At 35.3% G+C, this 27,537-nt stretch overlaps 1 protein-coding gene across 10 annotated transcripts in view; it reads left to right on the forward strand.

Annotated features, from left to right (window-relative positions):
* RABGAP1L (RAB GTPase activating protein 1 like) overlaps nt 1-27,537 on the forward strand; it is a 716,515-nt gene that overhangs the window by 445,355 nt on the left and 243,623 nt on the right. For all 10 annotated transcript variants that reach the window (XM_074222075.1, XM_074222079.1, XM_074222077.1 and 7 more), the window contains 3 exons: nt 5,025-5,099; nt 18,559-18,684; nt 21,465-21,608. In XM_074222075.1, coding sequence (XP_074078176.1) covers nt 5,025-5,099; nt 18,559-18,684; nt 21,465-21,608 — 345 coding nt within the window. The remainder of the gene's footprint in view (nt 1-5,024; nt 5,100-18,558; nt 18,685-21,464; nt 21,609-27,537) is intronic.

Genomic DNA, 27,537 nt, shown 5'->3' on the forward strand with positions numbered 1-27,537 from the left:
TAGAAAGGCCACTATCTAAAGAAGCCTACTAGATCTTTTATTCTTCCTATCCTGGCACTAAGAGAGGCTCTATACTCATCCATTTGACTGGGACTATATTAACTAGGTTCAACTTTTGGTGGGTTTGGTCATAATTTATCATTAGGACTATTAACAGAGATTGTGTTAGCACTTCTAATGTTTCTGTAGAGAGGATTATGCTAATTTTAAAAGATTCTGTTTCTTTGAAAAATGGCATCCAGAAATGTAACATGTAATCATGTAATGATTTTGGAAACTCTGTTTTATATATATATATATATATATATATATATATATATATATATATATATATATATTTAAACTTATAGTTGAGGTTGTATTTGATTTTTAAAAAACAGATGATAATTCTGAATTGTTATTATATTTTATTTTGTTCTGATACCTCACAAAATCTAGAAACATTTCAACTTACTTTTCTAAAAAAAAAAAACAAACAGGAAAAATCCAAACTCAGAACCACAGCTGTTTGGGAAGAACACATTTTTTGGAAAATTAGGAATCAATTAAGCATGTAATTTAAATTAATTTCTGTTGACTGAGAAGACAAATAGGTAATGCTTAAGATGCATTACTTTTATGAGAGTTACGTGCTTTCAGCATGAGATAACAAATTTTCTCATTCTTTTCTCATTTGGCTTTATACCAAATTTCCTACAGGCTTATTAGTGTCCTTTGTTTAGAGTTCCCATGGTGGTGTATACATGCAGAGTATGATATGATATTTTTGAACAGAAATAATATCTATTTGGGAGACAAGTATATATAGAAATATTTAGTTAAGTCTATAAAGTCAATAAATACAAATATAAATAAGTTCTTAGCAGTATGAGAGGGAAGACTAATGGTTTGTGGTTCAGGAAATGTTCAATGCAGAAGAGGAAATGAGCTGTATTTTTTTCTCTTTTTCTCTTTTTGTGTTTTTAAATTTATAAAAATTTATTTACACATTATTAAAATAGCCTTGTAAGAGTAAGCATCAACCCCTCCTCCTTCCCCCCACAAAAATAGAAATCCTCATGAAAAACAAAGTGAAAGAAAGAGGAAAAAAATGTTCTACAGTCTGTTTTCACATACCATCAGTTTTGTCTCTGGAGTGGATTGCATTGTTTATCATAAGTCCATTAGAGAAGTTGCTTCCATATTTTTCCCATAGCTGCTATTGTTTTTTTATTTCCTTCCATCCATTCCTCCTTACTACCATTTATTCTATTTTCTCTCTCTTTTTATTCCATCACTCCTCAAAAGTATGCTATGTGGCAACTGAATGGTACAGTGGACAGTGCACCAGTCCTGGAGCCAGGAGGAACCAAGCCCAAATCCTACCCCAGACACCCAAAAACCTCCCAGCCATGTGGTTCTGGGCAGGCCATCCAATCCTTCCATGTTGCAAAAAAAAAAAAAGTGTCTTGTATCTGACTACCCTCTCCCATAATCTACTCTTTCCTCTATCACCTACAGGGCCCCTCCCCTCCCCTTGTCCCCTTTCTCCCATTCCTTTCCTCTTCTTTTTCTGTTATGTAAGAAATTTCTATGTCCCATTAAGTGTATATGTTGTTTCCTCCCTGAGCCGTTTCAGATGAAAATGAAGTCTTGCTCATTCCCCCTTCCATTGTATTACAAATGCTTTTTTTGACTCTTTTGTGTGAAATATCTTAGCTCATTCTCCCTCTCCTTTGCTTTTCTCCCAGTACTTTCCTTTTTCATCCATTGACTCCATCTTTATAATATATTATAACTTCATATACATATGAGTATCAATATCATCTTCCCATGCAGGAATATAAGTTGTTCAACATCATTAAATTCTTCATACTTTACCCTTCTTGTCCATCCTCTGTGCTTCACCTGAGTCCTGTATTTGGATATTAAACTTTCTGTTTAACTCTAGTCATTTCAACAAGAAAGTTTGAAATTCCACTATTTCATTGAAAATCCATCTTTTCCCTTGGAAGAGGATGTTCACTTTTGCACATAGTTCATTCTCAAGCTATTTTGCCTTCTAGAATATCATATTCAAAGCCCTATGAGCTCTTCATGTAGATGCTAAATCCTGTGTAATCCTGACTGCAGCACCAGAATATTTTGAATTGTTTCTTTCTGTAATTTTTTCTCTTTGATTTGGGAGTTCTAGAATTTGGCTATAATATTCTTGGGAGTTATTTTTTGGATCTATTTCAGGAGGAGATTGATGGATTCCCTCAATTTCTATTTTACCTTCTGCTTCTAGGATATACATACATACATACATACATATACACACACACACACACACACACACACACACACGCAATTTTCCTTTAGAAATTCCTTAAAAATGTAGTCAAGGCTCTTTTCCTGATCATGACTTTTAGGTGGCCCAATAATTTTTTAAATTGTCTCTCCTGGATCTGTTTTCCAAATCAGTTGTTTTTCAGTGAGATATTTCATGTCTTTTACTTTTTCATTCCTTTTGTGGTTTTATTCTTTCTTGATTTCTCACAAAGTCATCAGATTCCTTTAGCTCCATCTATATTTGAAGGAGTTGTTTTCTTCAGAGAGCTTTCTTATCTCCTTTTCCATATGGCCAGTTCTGCTTTTTAAGGTGTTCTCTTCATTAACTTTTTGGACTGCTTTTTTCCATTTGACCTAAACTGGTTTTTAACATGTTGTTTTGTTCAGCATTTTTTGGTACCTCCTTGACCAACCTGTTGACCTGGTTTTCATGTTTTTCCTGCATTGCTCTCATTTCTCTTCCCAATTCTTCCTCTACTTCCCTTACCTGATTTTCAAAATCTTTTTTGAGCTTTTCCATAGCCTTAGCCCAACTCCTATTTTTCTTGGAGGCTTTGGATACAGAAGCTTGGATTTTTTCATCTTCTGAGTGTATGTTTTGATCCTCCATGGGACCAAAGTAATTATCTATGATCATATTCTTTTTGTTCTGTTTATTTATTTCCCTAGCCTGTGCCCTGGTTTTGAGGTGCTTCCCAAGCTTTTGAGTATTATTGGGGCACCCCCACAAGGACCTCAGTTCCTTCAGTGTCTTATGAGAAGCTCTGACTGCTTTCCTGGTCTATAGATGATCACAAGCACACCCCTTTGCCCTGTTGCTATGAGGAGGGTTCCTGTTCTGCTATGGCAATAGGCAGCTCCAGACTGTGAGCAGGGTCCGAATATAGACAAAACAACAGAGTCCTGCCCTAGGGGTGGTGGAGAGACCTTAAAAGTTTCCTCTGACCCCCTTGCCTTCTGTGGGCTGAGTACTTTGTAAGCAGCTGCTGGATGGCTTCCTGTTGGTTGGCTTTGCAGACCTGCTTTGGCTTTCCAGATGGGCTGGGCTGAGGGCCACACTGGCCTGGGATCTATATTCAATCTGGCTGAATTTTCCCCACTGATCTTCCAAACTGTGCTTGGTGATCCCTGAGTTGGGAAGTCAGGATATGCTTCTGATGCCTTGGCACCTCGAGGGCTTTTCCTAGAAGACTAGAGCATGACCTTGGCTGCCCTCTTTTTGCCTTCTGACCCCAGTGGAACACAGCCTTCCCAAAGATCTTCAAGTTACCTTGGGCTGAAGAATTCTTCCACTAGGACTTTCTGTGGGTTCTGCTCTCTAAAATTAAGTTAGAGTCATAATTTTAAGGTTTTTGGAATATTTTGAAAGAGAGCTTCTGGGAAATCCTGCCCTCACATCACCATCTTGGCTTTGCCCAGAGTATGATATAATTGACCACCATATTGGATTCTTGTGGTGGCTCTAGCAAGTCCCCTGTGGGACTCTGGTAGTGCAGATTAGTTCTTGGGTTTTTGGAGGACACATTCTATGGGTCAAACTATTTTGAGGTAATAGTGCAAGGCACTAGAAAGATTGCTAAATTTGGAGTCAGTGTAACCATATTTAAACAATGACTTCTATTTACAGTCTGCATGACCCTATTAAGACACTTAACAAACTTTTGGTGCCTCGGTTTTTTTTTTCATCTTTAAAATGAGGGCAATGTATTCTGTGACTACTGAGATCTTTTTCAGGTCCAAATATAGAGTGTTCCCAAAGTCTTAGTGGAATTTTAAGCTTTAATAGCATAAAAACTATTTTAATAACTATTAAGGCTTAAAACTTGACTGCTGCTAGATCCAATTTGGTACAAATCATAAATCCGAAATGGGCAGGCTATTTGGATATTTCTGTTGATCTTGAACTAGATACCATATTTTATATAATTATAACATTGAGTAATGCAAATTTGAGGGGTTCATTATATGCACTAACAGAGACCTAACTCTAAGACTTTTGGAACAACCTATATATGAACCTGTGATGGGGGAGAAGAAACTGCTTTAGCGAAGATCATTTGGAAGGTGAGAACCCACACCTCATGGGAGTTTTACATCACTAGGTTAGAGAATCTTAACTGAGCCTCCCACCATTCTCAAGATAATACATGATGATTTCTGATACTCTATATTTGAAATTACTTTATTGGTCATATCCTCTAATCCTTATAGTAGCCCTGTGAGGTAGTTCATTTAATCTCCATTTTAAGGATGAGGAGACTAAAACTTGGGTTAAATATTAGTCTAGTCATATTCATACAGTAACTCTCAATTGAATCCTAGAAATTACCAGTCCAAGGTGAATGGACCCTCTTCCAGAGGAATACTTAGGGAGTATTTTAGCTACTTTGAATGCCCCTGAGTTCCAATTCAATAGCTGACTAAATCTGTCTTAATATCTTTGCCTACACTTTTAGAATAATATAGTAGTTATGGTATGCATACTGGATCTGAGAGGATAGTATAACTGGAACTAATGTTTCAGTAAAAAGAATGATGAACCAATGGGTTCCTTCTGGTACTTATTTTTCACCATTCTTTATCTCTCAGCTCCCCAACTGACTGGTTAATTTTAATGTTTCAAGCATCAAAAAGACCTTAAACATGTCAAAATATATTGGTGGTAATATTTTTCTTTTAATTTTTCTTTCTCCTCTCTTCTCATTTTCTAGGCTTACTCTGTCTATGATGAAGATATTGGATACTGCCAAGGACAATCTTTTCTTGCTGCTGTACTACTACTCCATGTGAGTAAATACCCTGAAAAAATGAAACTACTATCAAGAATATTAATTTTTAATTGACTTTATTCTTCCTTTCTTATGTATTGTCTTTTCCTAAGATTACCTATAGAATTTTCTTAATGGGACATTTCCTTATTCTAACTTATATTGTTTGCACTATAACAACATATTAAAGAAGTAAATTATTGATCTTGAATTCTCTTTATACATTTTTGTGATGCTTTTATGATGCAGTCATAGTCAATTTTTATAGTTGTCATTTTACTTATAAACCTTTCTTTTTGATTAACAAAAGGATATTCCTTCTATCTAACAGTTTGTTCTGATCTAAGTCTACATTTTTTTAATTATTTTTAGTTTTTGCAAGGCAGTGGGGTTAAGTGACTTCCCAAGGTCACACAGTTAAGTATATGAGGCCAGATTGAACTCAGGTCCTCCTGTCTCCTGGGTTGGTGATCTATCCACTACACCACCTAGCTGCCTAAAGTTGTCATTTTAAACTGAGAAATAGGAGTACCATTTTCATTTCCCATTCATTTGTCTCAGATATATATCTTATTTAATTTTTCTAAATTTTCAGGTCCTTAGACTCTTTCTCATTTTGTCTTTTTAAAATTTTTTTCTAGATCTGCAAGGGGCACATGGAGATTGGCAACTATTATATTTTGATTTCTATTTCTCCCTGTAAAATAGTTAGCATTTCCTTTAAGTACACACATTTTATACTGATTAGGGTTTGAGTGTAGGTTAGTTATTATTTCTTCATTATCGATGTATAAAGCTAGTTGTAGGTGTTATTTCATTTATGAAATAAATAATGAACACAATGTACTTTTCTGCTTATCACTGTCTGTTTTTTCCTGTTGCCTTGTCTGAAGTTATAATTTCCACTTCTGCTTTTTTGAATTTACCTCAAGTATTAAATTCTTTTCCCAATGCTCATTTTAATTATGTTAGTCATTATGTTTCAAATGTTTTTCTTGTAAGCAACATATTGTTAGATTCTGCTTTAGATTATTGATTGTGCTACATCATACCATTTTGTACTATTTTTTTCTCATTCCCCCAATGCCCCATATTTTCAAATAATATTCTTTGTAAAGAAAGTGATATAAAAAGAACTATGAACAGCACTACTAATCTTTAGGTGGTACAGTGGATAGAAGGCAGAAAGACACATCTTTCTGGGTTCAAGTCTGGTCTCAGACTCATATTAGTTGTGTGAACATGGGCAAGTCCCTTAATCCTGTTTGCCTCAAGTTCTTCATCTGTAAAATGAGCTGGAATCATGAGTAATTTATTTTTTGATTCACTGAATGTCGTGTCTAATTTGAAAGAAAAGAATAAAGGATAAACTGATACTGTAATACCTTTCACAGTATATTATCAGTAAAGCAGCTTTAGTCTAGTCTTTAATTAGAAGATTAGAGAAGTTAGAAGATTAATTAGAAGATTGGAGAAATCATATGAGTTTATTGAGAAGCCTTTGTGCCATTTGATAAAAGTCACTTCTTTCAGTCCAGTTGCCATTGGGTGAACTTTTTTTCTTCATGATAGAGATGTGCCTTGATGGTTAAAGGGTGGAAAGTTCATTTGTTTTCTGTGGGGAAAATCATGAGAAGTTCTAGTTTTGAATGTTGGCTCTCTTATTTTACTACCTGTACTTTTATCTTGGACAAATCCTTTTTTTCTTGATTTTTTTTTATTTATTTGTTTGTTTTCATTTAAGGCAGTAGGATTAAGTCACTTGCCCAAGGTCACACAGCCAAGCAATTATTGAGTGCCTGAGGTCGGATTTGAACTCAGGTCCTCCTAACTCCAGAGTTGGTGCTCTATCCACTGTGCTGCCTAGCTGTTCTCTTTCTTGGTGTTTTAAATTTTTACTTGCTTAAAATGATAGGTGACATCTGGATTTTTCAACTTTTTATTTTTTACAACTCTCTAGAAGTGTGATGAAACCTATAAATCCCTTCTCAGAAAAATATTGGTAATACAGAAAAGAAAATATATGAGATTACAAAATAACCAATTAAATTGAATGCTATCCTCAAAATACTTGGTTTAAAAGTTCACAGATCCTCAGTTAAGAACCCCTGGGTTAGATGACATGCCAGCCTGATTATAGCTCCAACTTTATATTGTTCTGGGGTTCTTATACTTTCACTGACATCAGTAGTTTCTTATAAAGAGAATAGATATTCATAATGACCTGAGAAATTACATGGTATTGAAATGCCTTCTGAAAAGTCAGATATTAGATTATGTTTAACATAATTTCAGTCTTGTAAATTTTATAATATTTGGCTCAGCTCATCCTTTATGTCTGTTATCCATATAGGGTACTTTTCAGCTAAAATTAGAAAATTATATAAGCTAGACCTATTCAGTTTGAAAGTTAACTTTATTCTTAAAAATTTTTTTGTCAGCTATAAAAAGTAGGAAATTATTGCATTGCTAAAGAAATAGATGAACTAAATGATTTATAAGGGTTCCAGGAGGATACATTATAAGAACATTGCTGACAATTGTTTTTATCAGTTATATTGACTGGGTTTTTTGGTTGGGTTTTTGTTTGCAGTTTCTTTTAGCTTCTAGACATTGTTGGCAGTCTTATATTAATCATTGTCAAAACTTGCTTCCCTTCAAAATCTGTTTTTTCTAAACCTGTGTTGAGTTTTTGCCTACAAATAGAGAAATACACAATGAATGAGATATTTAAGACCAGTGAATAATATTAATATATTCACGTTTTTCCATCGAGTTTACCACTTTAAAGATGAGTGTTATTGAATTCAACTGAAGTAGTTTCAATAAATTAATGAACATCCCTACAGATGTCTTGGTGAGAGCTTTTAGCATGTGTTTATCAAGTAGGGTTTGGATTGTAGAAACATCATTCATCATAGGAGGAACTTTTCATTACATCCATGATGCAATGATATTAATTTGGAGGAAGTTTATCACCAAGGGAGAATTTTTGTGATCTGATTCTGTGATCATGGGGTCACGGTCTTTATTTGAAAAATCATTTACATTCTCTGCTGCATTTTATATAACATCTTCTAAAATTAGTTTTATTATGTCAGTAATCAGCATGTTAACATTTGGATTTCATATGGAATTAAATATTACTTCAGGTACTCTATTGACTTTGCTAGAATTTCATGAAATTCATTTTGATAAATATTCCTTCAAGTAGATTTCAGAAAAAATTTACTTTAAACAATATTTATTTTTCATTTTTATTGAGGAGCTAAATTTTTGTCATGTGATCAAATAATCATTTAAAATTGTTTTACTCTAATTTTTATTGACATGAGTGTTGAAGCTTACTAGTTACAGAAAAGAATCACTAATTTTTTAAGAGCTCAGAAAGATTCACAAGTTACATAAGGATAACATATATGTGAAATACAAATTGTTACCCAATATCTCTTACAACTGTGCAAATTCAATGCTTCCAAGGAAGTAATATAAAGGACATTTGGCAAGAATATGAAGAGACTGCACTTCAGAATTTCAGAACCTTTATTATTTTGGGGATGTTTTAAAGATATATTCCTATATACCCCCTCCTCTTATTCAAAATGGGAATTGTAAGGTTTATTAAAGAAGTGCCAAAGATCATTTTTACCTGAGGCACTCATTTCCTCATTCAGTCACTGAATCAAATAACATTTATCCAATGATTAGTTTTTGCTCATGGTTGGTGATTTAAAGAAAGTTAAAAGGCATCTCCTAGGCCTTCAAGGAGCTCCCATTCTAATGGGAGAGATACGTAGATAACTATGTACAGATCAGTTTTTATAGAGATCCTGAAAAGTGAGGAGTTTCTCAAAACTGTGACACTTCTATGTGCTGAATATTATTACTATGTAAGGATATGATATGATATTATATAAGACATAGTACCTTAAATCAAAGATCTATAATATAATTCTGATATACCTGGAAGAATTGAACAAGGTGATTTTCTTTTTGGAAGAACTCTGGAAAGCAAATAGGCAGTTCTAGCAACAAAAAACAATTAATTTCATTATTACCTAAATTATTCACAACAATAGGAAAACTAAACATCTTACCAGATACCTTCTGAGACAAATATAATACTAAAATCTCAATCTGGTAGAAATAAAACAGAGAAAGAAACCTACATACCAATATCCCTAATGAATAATTAATTTCAATGAAAAAATTTCCTTTCCCTCCCACTTTTCATCTCTTGCTCTAGGTACAATAATTGAGATTTAATACAACTATGGATTTTGGAAACGGTATTTCAATAAATTATCTTGTTTCTTTTCATTTACTTAGTCTGTCCCACATACCTGGAATGCAAATTCCTTGTCTTCTTTTATTGTTCTCCTTTAATGTGCAGTTCAGCAAGTTCAGATAATGTTCCTTGCATGAAGTCTTTACTGAATCTCACTACTTGTTCATGCTTTTTTCCTTCTCAGATTTTACTTGTATTATGTTTATTTGTATATGTGTAAACTCTCTAAAAGCTAGAATGTTTTCATTTTTTTTACTCTTGCATAATAAGCACTTAATGATTATTGTTCCACTTAGAAATCTTGAAAATAATGATGTCCTTAAGGCTTCATTCATATAAAGTTTTCTTATTATTTTAATTGTAATTAGCTGTGCTAGTTAGCTTGCTTGTTCATGTGAATATGATTCTGAGGTTAAAGTTATGATCTTAATTTCTGACTGGATCACTTAGAATTCATCTGTTCCGAGGCCATAGCCTTTGTGTGTGCAAGTGATGTGTGTGTATGCCCTTTATTTACATTGAGAATAATGTATAGCTTGATCTTTGCAACTGTATAAGAAAAATAAAACACTTTGCAGTATGTACCATGCTGATACTGCATTAGCCTCAAAAATTAAATAGTGGGGACAGCTAGGTAGTGCAGTGGATAGAGCACTGACCCTGGAGTCCAGGAGGACCTGAATTCAAATGTGGCCTCAGACACTTAATAATTACTAGCTGTGCAATCCTGGGCAAGTCACTTGACTTCACTGTATTGATGATGATGATGATGATGATGATGATGATGATGATGATGATGATGATGATGATGATGATGATAAAATAGTGGCTACCCTCAAGGAGTTTATAGTAGACTCAAATAACAATAGCAAATGTTAGATATGGAGCAGTGGTTAGCAAGCACTACAGTACTAAAAGCCACAGTAGCTGGAGACCTTCATAACCTGCAGACCTTTATATGCCCTTAAGATTTGCTTTGACTTTGCTCTTTCCAGGGCAGAGATAACTTCCCCAGTGTTTCAATTCCATGCCTTATCTTAGATTTCTGAATTTGGATTTCTACAGTTGCAAAATGTAGTTTTAGTCCCAAGCAGAAAAGAGAATGCTAACCAATAATAGGTAATAGAATTATCAGAGCTGAATCCTGGAAAAATGAGTACTAGTACAATAGTTGAGAGACTGATACTTGGGCATTATTTTGGGGCAACGAGATGGCTCAGTGTGTAGAGCATCAGTCCTGAAGTCAGAAGGACCTGAGTTCAAATATGGCCTCAGACCCTTACTGTGTGACCTTGTACAACTTACTTAACCCTGATTGCCTAACCTCCAGGGTCATCTCCACAAGAATACCAAGTAGACTTTCTTTCCAGTAGTCTCTATTTCTCCTTGTCTCTGTGCTTATGTTGGGGTTTGCACCACCATAATATTATGAGACATGGGTTTTCTCTCCCAAGTAGGTTGGCATTTTATTGGGTACTGTGCTGGAACAATGGACTGAGAATTGGGAGATACTCTAAGAAAAGATGCATCTGACATACCCTCCTTTATATAGGGAAAGAGAAGGCAGGAAGAGAGAAGAAATGCTCTCAGACAAATAGTTGTGGGCCTGGGGGTCAAAAATTGTCTTCACCAATAGGATTGACCCTCTAACAGAGTTATAACATATGCTTGATAAAAGGTTTTTGCATATCAAAGAATATTCCAGATGCTGGAAGCACTTGACCGATCTTTGCATAAGGCTGAAAAGATAACCTTATTTAGTGTTATTCTGATAACAAAGATATGGGGGATCAAAAGCCTTGGGCCAGAGGCAGATAAGGGTTGTAGGACCAGTAATAGTTAAAATTCCTGGTTTTAGCTAGGACTCAGGAAGGATACTCAGAGAAGATCTGAATGTTAGAGAAGGGGGCTCACTGATTGGGACCTCGTCATTTCCATGTTTCTTTGACTCTTGCTCATCCTTATACTTTAGAACTTCAGGGAGAAGAAGACTGAGGGATTGAAATCCTCCCTTTGATTTGAAGTCTAATTCATCAACCAATTAAGAGACTTTTCCGTGACCCACAGTACAAACCCCTGAATTGTTATGATGGAAAGGAAGCAGCTAGAGGAGATATGTCTGCCCTGAATAATAATAATAATAATAACTAGCATTTATTTAGTGTTCTAAGATTTGTAAATTACTTTCCAAATAACTCATTTGATCCTCACAATAGCTAGAAGGTAAGCGCTATTAGAAGGTAGGGGCTGCTAGATGACACAGTGATAGTCTGAAGGACCTGAGTTCAAATCCAGTCTCACACACTTATTGGCTGTATGACCTTGGGCAAGTCACTTAACCCCGCTTTTCTCACATTCAGGGCTATCTTCAGTCATCCTGAATCAAATCTGGCCACTGGACTCAGATGGCTGGAGGAGAAAATGAGGCTGGTAACTTAGCACAGCCCCACCTCACTCAAGTCTAATTCATGTGCTTGTCATGTCATCACCTCCCTGACTTCTTTGAGAATAAAACATCATCATCAGGTGTTATTATCATCAGATGAAGAAACTGAGTCCCCAAGAGATTAAGTGACTTGCTCAGAGTCTAGGCAATACTTTGAATGCAGATTTTCCTGACCCCACATCTTCCTCCCTGTATTACCAGACTTCCCCCATTGACCCTGAAGTGGAGGGGGAAGGAATAAAGCTCACTTCAAACTATCAGACAGCTGACTGGGTTGCAGATTCAGTTTGCCCCAAGCCTGGCAGGGGAAAAGCCTAGTTACATAGAGAAAAAGATAAATGAAATTGAATGTGGACAACAGATTCCTTTTTTTGTCTCCAGACAAGAAATAGTGCTTAGATTTCTATTTTTTCCAGAGGAGCTATGGTTATGACTTCTTTTCTCTCCAGATTTTGTTTTCAGATTTCTTTTTTAATGCTTGTATTTGGCAGTATATTTGAAGTTTTTTGTTGAGATGGTGTCTGAGATTTCAAACTAATTTCGTATAAATGACCATAGTAGAGATAGTCATCATTAATTATACTATAGCTGCTGAGGAATTTCTTGAGATTAACTTAGTATTTTTTATGTGGTACATAAGTGAACTAAAAATGAAGGAAGAACTTAATGCCAGATTCTAGGATGGGAGGTAAGGAATGAACTCAATTTATTCATTTAAGGACTGAATTACATCAGAAAAGGTATGAACTCTATGCAAGACTGGATGTACTAATGGCTGAAATAAGGAGATATTCCTGTCTGTCTGTTCTGATAGAATAGAAAGGCTTTAAAAATCAAGCATTATTTGTTGTCCAGCTATTCAGAAGTAGCTTTTGTATTTTAGATCCTTCAGAGAACAAGTATTTATTAAGTCCTTGTTATATGCCAAACACTGCTAAGTGGGGATACAAAACATATAAAAACAATCCCTGACCTTAGGGAGTTTAAATTGTAATGGGAAGAAAGAAAACCAGCGGCGGGGGGGGGGGGGGGGGGGGGGGGTGCTGTACCAAACTCTTTACAGATATCTTATTAAATCCCCATAACTACTCACTGAGGAAGGTAACTTATTATTCCCATTTTACAGTCCTTGAAACTGAACCACATCACACTTAGGTGACTTGCGCCAGGTCACACAACTAATGAGTGTCTGAGATTCTATTTGAACTCAAGCCTTGCTAACTCCAAATCCAAAGCTTTATCTGTTGTGCCACTACTTGAATAATTGGGAGGAGGGAAAGAGGGAGGGGAAGAGGAGGGAGAAGGAAGGGAGGGACAGAGGGAGTAAGAATGAGGAGGGGGAGAAGGAGAGAAAGAATGGAGGGGGGGAGGAAGAGAAAGAGAGTAAGTTGGAGGAGGGAGAGAGAGACAGTGAAGGAGAGGATAGGAGAGGGAGGGAGGAGTGAGAGAAGAGAGAGCAAGAAAGGGAGAGAGAGGAAGGGCAGAAGAAAGAATAGAGCGAGGAGAGAGAGGGAAGAAAGAAGAGAGGTAGGGAGAGAGAGAGTGGAGGAGAGGAGAGGGGAGGTAGAGAAATAGACAATGGAGGAGAGTATGAGAGGAACAGGTGAGAGAAGTGAGGGAGAGAGAAGAAGGGTAGAAGAAAAAATGGAGAAGGGAGGGAGAAAGAGAAGGCTCTTGAAGCTAGATCAAAAGTGGAGGGGAACAGTGCAGGTGATAGCTTCCTGTGTATTTGTACATTTGTCGACTTAACCCACAACACCTCCTGCTGGCCTTACATACTAGTAGACTATGCTTTAGTTAGCATCTTATCCTGCCACCCAGTCAAGCCATCTGGCTGTATATCTATGGCCATGCACTTCTGGCACTCCTTCTACCTCATCAGAACAGTTTCTGAAAAGAAAAAGTTCTCCCTATTAACAGTAATTGTCTTCCACTTGAGAGTATAAGTTCTTTATGGGCAAAGACTGTCATTTTTCAAAATATATGTAACCCAGGCTTAGAATACTGCCTGCTGCATATTAAGCATTTAATAAATACTTATTCATTCATTCATTCACTTCCTCTCTGAATTCTTGTAATTCTTGCTAATCCTCTTTCCTTATTCACTTTACCTTGAAGTAAAGGATACTGTAAAAATAAATGACCTAGACCCATGGCAAGAGCAAAGGATGACCAGTGGACAGTCCGTGAACCCTTGCCTTCCATTGGCATACTCAACATACCCAGCATATTGAGTAGACCCCCTTTTTGTGAACCTATAAGAGCATGTGAACAGGAGTCACAGGAGTCATGTCTCATAGATAGACGTGCTGGTTTAGAGTCTATTTCATTGGAGAAAATACCCACATGAATGAAACCACTTAACTACTTTTACCTTAGTTCTTCACCTGCAAAATGTGGTATGGTCAGTATAAGACCTGATCAGGAATTGGCAATATCTGGGTTCAAATTCTGACTCAGACACTTGCTAATTGTGTCACCTGGGTATGTCTCCCAGCCTCAGTTTCCTTTTCTATAAAATGGAGAGACTGTCACCTAACTCTGTATACCTTACAACACTATTAAAGTTGCTATTTTGGTATTAGGTATTTACAACCTGGTAGATGGGCCCTTACTGTCATAGACCTGTTTATAAATATATGTTTATGTTTGAGTAGAGCTGGGATATGGCATATCCACAGATAACTGTGGGAATAATTGTCACCTGCCTTCAACAAGGTTGTTGTAAAGGTTAAATGAAAATATTTGTAGAGCCCATTGCAAACCTTAAAATGCCATAGAAATGCTAACTGCTATTACAGTGGTAGTGATAGTAATTATTATTATGTCATTTTAAGGTCCTTTTCAGCTCTAAAAAATAGTCTTAAGATCAGTGTCCTAAGTGCCTGTAGGGGTAGTGCTTGACATTAAGGATATAGTGACAAAAAGAATAATCCCTGCCCATAAGAAGCTGGCATTCTCCTGGAGGAAGGCAACATATTCACAAATAAATAAATATAAAAATAGATGCAAAATAAATACAAAAAAAATTGGGGAGTGGGAAACACTAACAGTTTTGTGGATGGAGAATAGCTTTGTGTAAATGATTGTTCTTGAGTTGATTGGGCCTTTAAGGGAACTCTGGATCTTGAGAGGTGGAAGCAAGGAAAAACAGCCTTATAGTTAATTAATTATATCAATATAAAGAGAATGGATTAGAAAGAGAAGAGACTGTAGGCAGGGAGACTAATTAGGAAGCAATTATAGTATCACTGACAAGAGGTGATGAGGGAGGTCTGAACTAGGGAACTCAATTCAGTTAAATTCAACATTTATTAAGCCTTTTCCATGTTCAAGACATTTTTCTAGTTTCTGGGGGTACTGATAAAAGTGAGCTAGTCCCTACCATTATGTAATTCACATACAACATGTGCACTCATATGTAAGTAAAAGGTAATTTGATAAATGAGTATGCTTATAGCTATACGAATAGCATATGGGCAGGAGATAGTAGGGGAGTAATATTTCAGTTTTCAAAAGGAGGAAAGAATATTCAGGGGGAAGCTTTGTTCAGTCCTACCTATCAAAAGTATAAAGAAGGTGAGGTCTGAAGAAAGGCTGTTAGCTTGAACTGCTAAGAGTTTGAGTTTCAGTGATGCTGAGTCAGTGGGTATATTTGACTTATTCTAGGGAGTTATAGGACAATAATTTGAAATTGGAAGTGTCCAGAGAATTTTTGTTTGAAGGGTAGGAGATACCTTGACATAAGCCAGGAGACACTGAAGTTGGAGTTGGATGTTCCAAGGAGGAACCAGAAAGAGATGAGATAGAAGATATAGGGAGAGATATTAATCTTAACAAAGAGGCTGATTTAGGGATACCTTAGAGACTTGAACAACCAGTGAAGGTATAAAATGACTTTGAAATATGGAGTAAGAGGGGCGTCTAGGTGGCGTAGTGGATAAAGCACCGGCCTTGGAGTCAGGAGTACCTGGGTTCAAATCCGGTCTCAGACACTTAATAATTACCTAGCTGTGTGGCCTTGGGCAAGCCACTTAACCCCATTTGCCCTGCCAAAAACCTAAAAAAAAATATGGAGTAAGAGAAATAAGGTAATCTCACAAAACTTCATAAATAGGAAGAGAAAGGGAACAAGGGATATGGGCTTGGTGATAGCAGATATTTAGTAGAGAAGAGAACATTTGGAACAACTTTGATGAAAGCCCAATTGATAAAACAGGAAGGAATAAAAGAATTTTCTTGTAGCAATTGCATTTGAGATGACTTTGTAATACATCTAGCCATCACATTTTTACAATTTTCTTTCAAAGCATTTTCTTTATTTCAACAATCACTAAGTGTCTACTAAGTATCATGCTAGGGATACAAAGAAAGGTACATATTCTCCAGGTGGTTCCTTCTTGGGCTCTAAAGTGGTTGATTCTGACCAAGACTAGTTGCTTAAAGTCTTTGTGGTGATGTGGGAAATGTAGAGCATCATGGGGATTGCACAGATATCAATTGCAGCCCATAGGGTTGTATGAAAGGTTTTTTTTTTTTAATGGTTACTCTTGAGATCTGGACAGTCAACCTGTTAAATAAATCCATTTAACTGCTATAATTTAGATCACCTATATCTCCATTTTGTTTTACAGGACAGAAATAAAGCGTATTTTATTAAATTCTTTTTGAAATATAGGTCTGCATACATCTTGCACATCCCCCAACCTGCTCCAATCTACCAACCTACTGAGCCTACCAAAAAAATAGTAATATTATTCTCACATGACATATTCTTGATGAAGATGTGTTGGTTCAGTATTAACTACTTACCTACGAACCATTAAAAAATAATTAATAATATATCCTGGAAATTTAGCTCATCATCCCAATATTTTATAGATTCTACTTCCTCCCCCTTAAACTAAGACATTTACACCTCTTCCACTTCTGGGCCTCATGATTTTTTTAGAGATAAATGGCAACTGTTCGGCAATCACAATCACAAAATACTTTTCTCATCTGGGAGGTAGTGCATTTAGATCTGATGCCTTGTGTTCATTGATATTATCTTAATTTTCTTTAGGAGGTAGCTAGCTATTGGGGTGGTTAGGTGGCACAGTGGATAGGGCACTGGCCCTGGAGTCAGGAGTACCTGAGTTCAAATCTGGCCTCAGACACTTAATCATTACCTAGCTGCATGGCCTTGGGCAAGTCACTTAACCCCATTGCCTTGCAAAAACCTTAAAAAAAAGAGGCAGTTAGCTAGCTCAGTAGATAGAGCATGGGGCCTAGAATCAGGAAGAACTGAGTTCAAATCCAGCCTCAGACACTTATTAGCTTATGTGGCTGGGGCAAGTCACTTAATCTTTGTTTGTCTTATTCCACTAGTGAAGGAAATGAAAACAATTCCAGAAACATTGCCAAGAAAACCCATTGACTGTCTCATCCTTGAGATCACAAAGAATTTGATAAAACTAAACAACAATAACAGTAGTCATCTTCATCTCTTAACCTTGAGTTTCAGTTCCCTGTTAACTATTTCATTGTAGCTCTCCTTGTCTGAAGACAGCTAGTTTGACTCAAATTGAAAGAAAGAATGATTCCTAAAGGGTTTTTGTTTTTTCCTAATGTTTTTTGATGTTTCATGCACCGGCTACATTGTCTTTAAATCAAGCAGCAGAGCCAATTAGACAAAGCACATTTCAATATAGGTGCTTTTGTAGATGTATATGTCTCTGATGGATGACCCTTGAGAGCTAATGACTAGTAGATTAGACAGCTACTTATTTGATATAATTTCAGAGATATTGGTATCTCATTATGTGCCACATAACTCTTATTTCATTATATTCATACCTCTGTCACATCTAATCAATCAAGAAGCTTTTATCAAGTTCTCACTGTATGTCAAATACTATGTAGAGTATTGGGGCAACTAGGTAGTATATAGTACTTAGAGCACTGAACTTGGAATAAGGAAGACTTATGAGTTCGGCCTCAGACTCTTCCTAGCTATGTGATCTGGGCAAATCACTCAGCCCTATTGTGTCAGCTCCTCATAGGTGAAATGGGCCAGATAAGGAAATGGGCAAACCACTGAAGTATCTTTGCCAACAGAACTCCAAAAGAGGTTATGGAGAGTCTGATGTTACTGAAATGACTGAACAAAAAATACTAAATATTAGTGATGAAGGGACAAAAATTAAACAGTCCCTCTCCTCAAAGAATTTTCATTCTTTTGGAGGGTCTCTCTCTCTCTCTCTCTCTCTCTCTCTCTCTCTCTCTCTCTCTCTCTCTCTCTCTCTCTCTCTCTCTTAGTGCTTGAGCTATCTTTCCTGATTCCAGTAATTCGTGCCTTTACTCCTGAGATAACCTATCTGTTGTAAACCTTTGTGACAGGCCCTGAGTTAAGAACTGAGGAAAAATAAAAATGAAAGTCTCTTACCCTCAAGGAACTTCTATTTTATCAAACTGCAAAATGAAAAAATCACAATCAAATCCTCATCTGAGTAGGTTTTTATAGGGAAAAAAGAGGTGCTTGAATCCTTTGTAGGCAGAGAAGTGTCATTGAAAAGGGAAAAGGGTTTTAAAAGGTGAATCTGGAAGCAATAGGAAAAAGGTCTTTCAATGTCACTTTTTTGGTAGGAAGCTATGGCACAAATTTCTCATGAAGACCTGTAGCCATTTAACATAGCAATGTAAGACCAAAAGAAAATTCTTCATTTTCCTTAGTCATTCTTATTGTATTTTTCCCTCTCCAGATGCCTGAAGAACAGGCATTCTGTGTTTTGGTGAAGATTATGTATGACTATGGATTGAGAGATCTCTACAAAAATAACTTTGAGGATCTTCACTGTAAATTCTATCAGCTGGAACGACTCATGCAGGTAAGATCCAAATCACTAATTTTTATCTAGTGATGAAGGGAATTATATGAGTCATAGGGATGATCCACAATGAGTGAACAAGTTCTATTGAATATTATACATTGATGTTAGAAATGATCAAGGACTTTGCTTAATCTTATTCATGAGACTTAAAACCATCAGAAATTAAATTTCATTAAATTGGTGCTTACATTTTGGAACCTTCTATGTCCAGCACATTAAAGATTTTTATTTTAATAAAATACATTTATTTGATGAGACATTTATTAAGTTGTTAGCTATCTGACTGCCACACCATTGATGTGAAAGAATTAGGAAAGTTATAGAGAACACATTCAGAATATAATGAGTTCTTCCCAAATTAACAAGTACACAAGCCAAATATAGGTCTAAAAGCAAGAAATGTTTTCAGTTTTTTCCTAAACAAGTCTCATGGCCTTTTTCACTGTCAAAGTGAATGTCAAGTGAGATAAGAGAACAAGGCCATTAAGAAATTTAGGCAGGGGAAGACTATAATAAATTTGCATCTTTCCAAGCATTCAAGAAGCTAGATATTTCTAAATTTAATTTTATCATTTGTAATTTTAGTCATTCAGCTGTTTTAAGTTTTCACTTATAGAGACAAAAGTTCATTGTTTTGAAAGGTTTTTTACCCAATGACATAAAGCATTATCCTACTCTAATGGATTGTTATTATTGAAATAATAGTAGATAGCTATTAGCTTCATCTGATTTGAGTTTTTATATTTTTCTTTATGAAATGTAATTACAAAAACATCACATTGGATATAATGACCTTCCTAGTCTAGCTTATTATATATGGTGAATGAAGAGCTAGAAATCCTGAAGGGATAGCACTTCAGTAATCTGTTTTCTTCCATTAGCATTTTTAGTAATATGATCTGTCTACAGTGTGACCATTTGAAATCTGCTCCCACTGAAAGTATTTGGAGGATGTATGTGCATTTGTGATAGTTTTAAAGCAGTCACCCTGTGCAATAATTGATGTTTTCCCAGTGGTTTAATTATGGAAACTAGAGTAAGCATTACTCTGTTTTGACTTTGTCTTTTCCATAATGAAAATGACTGTGTTGTTGCCCTGTATTTTGCTTTCCTTGCTTTTGGAGATAAATTTTAACTTCTTATACATGAGCATTTACTCATTTGTCTGGAAGAAAAAGAAAATGAAGTTCTCATATAAGATCATTTTAGTCCCATATAACATACTCAGACAATTCCAGCAGTTGTTTGGATTTAGGGTGTTATAGTGTACATTATTGTAAAAGAAAAATAAAAATTTTTATTGTGTTGTTGAAGCTGTCTAAGTTACAAAGGAGCTATTGGAATGATTACATAATCTGGAAATTAGATGACTAGAGGCATAAAAAAGTTGGAACTGAGAAAATAAGATCATTAGTTCAACCCTTTAATTATATAGATAAGGAAATAGTTTAAGTGTCTTGCTCAAATTAAAAGAATTTGTTCATTGAAAAGAATGAAAATCAGATGTTCTGTCTCCAATAGAAAGAAGGCATTTTCTGCTCTGACAGACTGCTTCCCTTCTCTACAAATCTTCTTGATTATAGTTCATCTTCAAGGAAGGATTATATTTTTTTTATATGTTTAGGCCTTGAACTATTGGTAGGGTGATCAAAACATGAATTGGAGTTTTAGAAGTGGTCTTTATTTTTTTTTTAACATCAAGCATTTTATCTAGGAGAAGTCTTGTTTTGCCAAAAGCTAAAGGTTTCCTGAAGAACAAGTGACAACATAGACTTGCTTTATGCATAGCATACCTTTACTTATTTTATTCATTTGCCAACTCATTACTCCAACTCCTGTCTTAATGTTACTTTTTCTAATGTTTCCAGAAATGGTAAATCTTAGAAGGTGATTAAAGTCACAGTAGAAATACTTATATAATTATCATAGTCAATGGAGCCTTCATAATCTATTCCTACTGTACCATACCCTGTGGAGCTGTGTTGAACATTCAGGGACACATAGGTCCAGGGGCTGAAGTTGCTTCAAGGGTTGATTCCCACAACCCATAGTCATTTAACCCTGATCATGTGTTTCCCTAAAATTGGCTTGGGGAATTCAACTCAATTCCATGTATGCTTCATGAGGTATGCTCACATTAGAGTCTATCTGGAGAACTTTCCTGATTCCCTTGTCCCTTTCACACTTGTTTTATTAATGAGAATCTGTGATTACTTCACTGTGTGTGTTGCTTCTACTGATGAAGATCATTCACTGCTCTTCTATAACTTAGAAATCTGCCATTGGGAATTGCTTTGGCCAAAAAAATGCATTATTGTGCAGCCAGCCTAATGATAAATCTCCATTATATTGGACTGACAGCCTTGAATCTATGTGGCCCTAGAATCAGATGTTCCCTGCTTTGTGAGGTACAATGACTCTTAGAACATCTGGAAGTCAACTTTCCAGATTGAGAGAACCTTCCAGAGCCATTATGAGGCATTTGAAGAGAACTGAGGGTGAAGGATAATGATTGTATTGCCCTAAAATTCTAATTCAGCAATAGTAAAAACCTTTGGAATTTTACCTTTCCCTATTCATAATCTGTTTTGTTTTCTTCTTATTTGTATAAATGTAATATCTCTACAGGAGGCTGTGAGTTCTTAAGAGCAAGAATTATATTGTTTTTCATCTTGGCATTCTCATTGCCTAGTATGACACCTTTTACCTAGTAGACACAAAAGACATATTTTCTGACTTGACTTTCTCCTTCCTCATTTTTCTTCTTTATATTCTAGGAGCAGTTACCAGATCTGCATAGCCACTTCTGTGACCTGAATCTGGAGGCTCATATGTATGCATCACAGTGGTTTCTCACCCTCTTCACTGCCAAGTTCCCTCTATGCATGGTCTTCCACATCATTGACTTACTGCTTTGTGAGGTACAGTGAGTGACTCTTAGAAACCTAAGCCAATCTAGACAAATTTCATTTTAAAAATTTCAGAGTTTTCTGTTTTCTGTACTCTTGTATTTAGAGACAGAAATCCAGAAGGAAAAATCCACTATTTTGGAATATAGAACATAAATTTTGTGTCAGCTGTAGGATGTGTTCTTAAAATATAATTTTGTTGTAACTGAATACTGTTGTAAACTGCAGTAAGATAGGGATAGGGACTGGACCTGTGATTTCACTGGCAGTAGAGGAAATTCCCAAATGAGGAAAATCTTTTTACCAGAACAGATTGGCACATTTATCAGTTTGAAGTCTTTATAGAGTTAACTAGAGCACGGAGAGGTTAAATATAGGTCATGTGGCCAATGTGTGTCAGAGGTAGGACATGAACCCAGGTCTTCCTATTTTTGAGGTCAGCTCTCTCTATTCAATAAGCCACCCTAAAATAATGGAATTAGACTAAGGTAATGGAGTTATTAAACTAAGGTAATATAATTAAATAAACTATAAACTTGTTAAAAATGGATACCTATAGCTAAAATAAAGTGTACTATAAATTATTCTATATCATAATATACTATATTTATAATTAAACATAGTAACAAGTAAGAAAAAAATTGATACCAATAAATCAAATTAAGTAATTTGATTAAAGAAAATGCTGAGTCATAATAAATCTATTTTATTTAGGTTTAAATAAATAAAACTTTTATTTTAAATGCCTCACATAAGAATTTTTATAATTTTTGCATAACAAGGAATATATATATATATATAAATAATTGAATTATGAATTTCAAATGAATGGAATTGAATTAATGTATTTTTATTGCTTGTTCAATCCATAAATATACTTTAGGTTCAGTGATATAGCTGAGGTTGCTGCTATATCACTGAAAGATAAATAAGTTAGTGTTTAGATGGCTTTTATTTGTTTTTTGCTGATTTATTGAAAATATCTTTTCATATACAGACAATATCTCCATATTAAATACTGTCATGTTTCTTAGGAAAACATGTATGTATCATTTCAGTTTATAGGTATATCATATATGATAGGTATATAAAAATCAACAAGCTATAGTATAGTTACCTAGACTTGTAGTCAGAAAGACCAAAAGTTCAAATAGCTCTGTGACCCTGGACAAGTCACATAACTTCTTACTGTTTCAAACAATTCTTTGAGACCTTGAGTTGCATACAGGTCTTGATCTCTATTGGTAGAAGCAATTTCCTTAGCAGGAGATCTCTATATCATTGAAATCATTAATCTTGACCCCCCCCCAAAAAAAAAGTTTGTACACAGATATGTATGGGTGTTTGTGTATATTTGCAATACCTATGTATCAGTGATACATACATTCACAGCTTTTTTTAAAAAATTATTTTATTTTTCCCCTACATGCAAAAACAAATTTCAATATACACTTTTAAACCTTGAGTTTCAAATTCTCTCCCTTCTTCCCACTCCAATTCACCCTATTGAGAAAGCAAATTATTTGATATAGGTTAAAAATGTGTAGTCATAAAAACATTACACACAATAGTCATGTTGTCAAAGTAAGCACCCCCCTAAAAAACCCAACAAATCTCAAAGAAAATAAAATAAAAGTACGCTTCAGTGTTCAGACACCATCAGCTCTCTCTTTGGGTTGTATAGCATTTTTTATTGTAGTCCTTCAGAGTTCTCTTGGATCACAGCTTTGCAGAGAAAAGGTAAGTCATATTCACAGCTAATCCTCCTCTAACATTGCTGTTACTTTGTATAAAGTACATTTCCCATTGTATTTGCTTGTGTAAGTTTTTTACTGAGAGCATCCTGTTCATCATTTCTTATAACACAATAGCATTCCTTCATAATAACTTACCACAGTTTGTTTAGCCATTCTCCAACCTATGAGCATCCCTGTAATTTCTAGTTCCTTGTTACCAGAAAAAAAACTACTATAAATATCCTTTTCCTTCCTGTTTTTTTTATCTTGTGTGGACTATAGACTTGGTATGGCATTGCTAGGGTCAAAGAGTAGGCTTTTGAGGCCATGGCAACTCTTGAAGATGACTTACTGTCTCTAGATTGTGACCTACTTTGGGAGCGTAAACCCCCATACCAACAAAAACAAGGATCCTTCATGGACTCAATTATGAATGTTTATGTATACAGACACATTGCCCTTCTGATATATACCTTTGCACACATCTTCCTTCCACCTCCTTACCTAATTCATCAGTAAAAGCACAAAAGTAGAATTCTTTATTTATGCCCTCTTTAGACCAGCACAAATCCTTTAGAACAGGGGTTCTTAACCTGAGTTCCTCGGATGACCAGGAGGTACATGAACAAATTGCAAGTAGTTTTTGAATTTTCATGGGAGAAAATTGCATCTTTATTTTCAATAATCTTTAGCTATAATTTAGCATTTCATTCAATTATTAAAAAAAATTCTACAGACTTTACCAGATCCCCAAAGAGGTCCACAACACAAAATAAGATAACCTTCATAAACATGAAATATTGAAATGTATCAGTTTATAGTCTGATAGGAAAAATTCATTTTTCTTCATAGTAAGAATTATTATTCTGATTGAGCTCTAGTTCTACTTTTTGCTTAGTTCCTATAATTTTTACCTTAGTCAGTCCCTAATTCCTTTTTTGATGACTTACTGCTTTTGATTTATTTCAGGTAATATTGACCTTTCTATACTTTGGATAATGTGTGATTTTGTGCTTTTGGTCTCAGACTTCTGAAATCTGTGAATTTTTTTAATTATCCCAGTCTTCCAGTTCTTAATTAATATGAAACTTATTTTTTGAAATTGAAACTGAAAATACTCATAGCATTTAAGTACTTCTATTCAAACCCTCTAGAAAAATGTAAAACCTAGAAAGATTGCACCTTCACCTAATTTTGCTTCTGGTTCTACCTTTCCCTTCTGGAATATGAGTTGTTGAAAACACTATCTTTTATATGTATTCAACATTTAACAGTAGGCATGTATTTGCACAATGTTTGATTCTCATAAATCTACCTAGGATATTTTGCTTAAATAATGTGCATTCTCAGACATCTCTAAATGATTGTTTGTCCTTCATTTTTGAAGAAGGCCATGACATCAGGGAGGTGATGCCATAACAAACACATGAATTGGATTTGAGTGGGGTGGGGCATGCTAAGTTACCAGCTTCACTTTCTCCTCTTGAGCTATCTGGGTCCATTGACCAAATATGAATCAGGATACTGGTGATGCAGGGCAGTCAGGGTTAAGTGACTTGCCCAAGGTTACACAGCTAGGAAGAGCCAGGTGTCTGAGATAGGATTTGAACTGTAGTCCTCCTGCCTTCAAGGCCAGTGGTCTAACCATTGTGCAACCTAGCTGCCCTGCTCTCTAAATGATTGCATAAGTAGCAAGAGAGTGGGGAAACTGTGGAAATGCCCATAAGTAGCTCCCATAAATCAAAGAACCTTACCTGAAATAACAGGTTTTAAATAGGAAAACAAAGTGTTGGTACTATGACCCATACCATTAACTATTCTTAGTCTGCAGTTGAATCTGAATTTTAATAATTGACTCTTCCATAACACTGTCTTCATGTTGTTTGAACTTGGTTTGCATATGCTGCAATATGTGGCTGTCCATGGAAGAAAGCCTTTGTTTATGCAGAGCCTTGATCTATGCTTCCTTTCTGAGAAAAACATTTTAAGCATGCATACTTAACTCTATGGGAGTAGAGTATGGGAAATGGCAATGTGGTCTCTCATTTTTGTGGTATTAGAAAGAACCAATATTAACCTCTTGATAACAATAAGAATTTAGAGATGAATTATTTCTTGGAAGTTATTGATATAGGACAGCTTCATTTATACAACCCTAGTCTGTCCGAGTTTACACTCTAGCCCACATTGCTGTACAAATTTATGACCTGTTCTTATACAAGTATTTTAAACAAAATTTTCCAGAAGTCTTTGTGTAGTTTTAAAACTTAAGTAGAGTACCCTCTTTATTATGAAGCTTAAATTGGAGCACTGTCTATTAATACTCTCTTTTTGTGATGACAGTGATCTCTCAGAACTTTCTAGAGCTATCCCTTATTTGATTTACAGAGCACCCCACAGTGGCTAATGTGGCTACTATAATTTCCTAGTTGAAATTTTAGGATTTCATACATAGGAGCCACCCCATCCATTCAGAATCCTCACCTTGGCAGATTAGAAGGTAAAAATTAAGAATCCACATACAAACCGTGGAATCATTTAATGTTCAGTTTCATTGGACCTGAAGTAACTAGATCTAGCTACTCATTTTACAGACTAAAAAGCAGTTTAAGAGAAGTTATATAGCTTGCTCATTTTTATACAGCCTTTAAGGGGGGAAAGCTCCCACTCCTGATCATTTTTGTAAGATTATCCTTCAGAGTCTGAGTCTTGATCATAGTGTTTTAACCTAAGGTGATATAGAAAGTTATGAAACAGATTTAGATATAATGCAGACAGTTAATTCCTGTAGTTAATGATTAACAACAAATAACAGTAATTCCCTTTTCTATAATGTTTTAAGGTTTACAAAGCTCTATTCTCTGGGTAGTACCCAACTAATCTGGTGGTATCCATAAGGCCTATGCTATCTTTATTGACTCTCCACATTTTTTAACTATCCCTGACTTTCAGTTCTTAATTAATATGCATACTCAAGAATACAACGTCCTTTGAAACTGAAAAGGCTCATAGCAATTAAGCCACTTGTATTCAAGCCCTCTAGAAAAAATTAAAACCTAGAAAAATGCATCCTGGTCACTTTTTTTTTTATAAAACACTTTTCACTGTCAGCTTTTGAATTTTGTATTGAAGGTTGATAAATAATTTTGTTCTCTTGTTTTAGAAATAGTTATGTTAAAGTTAATTGATATCTTTGGGGATTCTTTCCCTGGAGTAGGTACTCTGAAGGTTAAAACTTCATTATCAAATGGCAGTGTCCCTCAAATGCAAAACATCTGATGTTTAGCTACAAATATCCTGAAAGACTACAGTAGGGTAGAAATTTATTCACCATGGATCTGAGTTGAAATGATGCCAGGCTTCTGAATCATTTTCATAGCATACATTTTCCAAGTAGGATTTTATTAAAGGTGCCATGTAATTGGTAGACCTCATTTCAGATCTGTTTTGATTATTTGAATATATTCATCTGCAAAAGATATAAAGTTCTCTAAATAATTCCAATTATTGGAAAAATTGAATCATGAAAATGATTGCTAACTAATTTTCCTTAAAAACTGACATTCCTTCCAAGATTTTTAAAATTTTGTAACTATAAGAAACTTCCCTAATTTTAAGTGATTTCACTTATTGATATTAAAAAAAATACTATAAGATCACAGAATTAAGGAATGTCAGGGATCGTGTGTAGGCTACATGGTAATAGTGAATAAAATATTGCTACTGGGAGTCAGGAAAGGCTGAGATAAATTCTGACCTCCTGGACTAGTTAGTTATGTGACTCTGGATAATTCACTTAAGCTCTCTCAGTTTCTGTTTCCTCACCTTTAAAATGGGAATAATAATACTTTTAGTATATGTTTGGCAGGGAGGCAACATATATAGAAGAGTTTTCCTGACTCCAGATCTGGCACTCTATCTCCTGTATAATCAAGTTGCCACTGATAGCATATATATATTTTTTTCTCATTTACACACCATGAGTAGAAGGAAGGTAAGAGGGATTACAACATTAGCTATATAGCCACTGGGATTTTGGGATCACCAATTAAAGATAGAATTTGAGGGTTACTGAAAGATGAAGAAATTCGTGTGCTCCCTCAAATTTTAAAACTGCTCCTGATTTTTTTTTACAAATTATTACAAAGTAAACAGGTTCTAACTCCTAGAAAAACAGTAAGCACTTTGAGGATAGTCTCCATGAA

The sequence above is a fragment of the Macrotis lagotis genome, chromosome 2 (genome assembly GCF_037893015.1).
Source record: "Macrotis lagotis isolate mMagLag1 chromosome 2, bilby.v1.9.chrom.fasta, whole genome shotgun sequence".
NCBI classification, from domain to species: domain Eukaryota; kingdom Metazoa; phylum Chordata; class Mammalia; order Peramelemorphia; family Peramelidae; genus Macrotis; species Macrotis lagotis.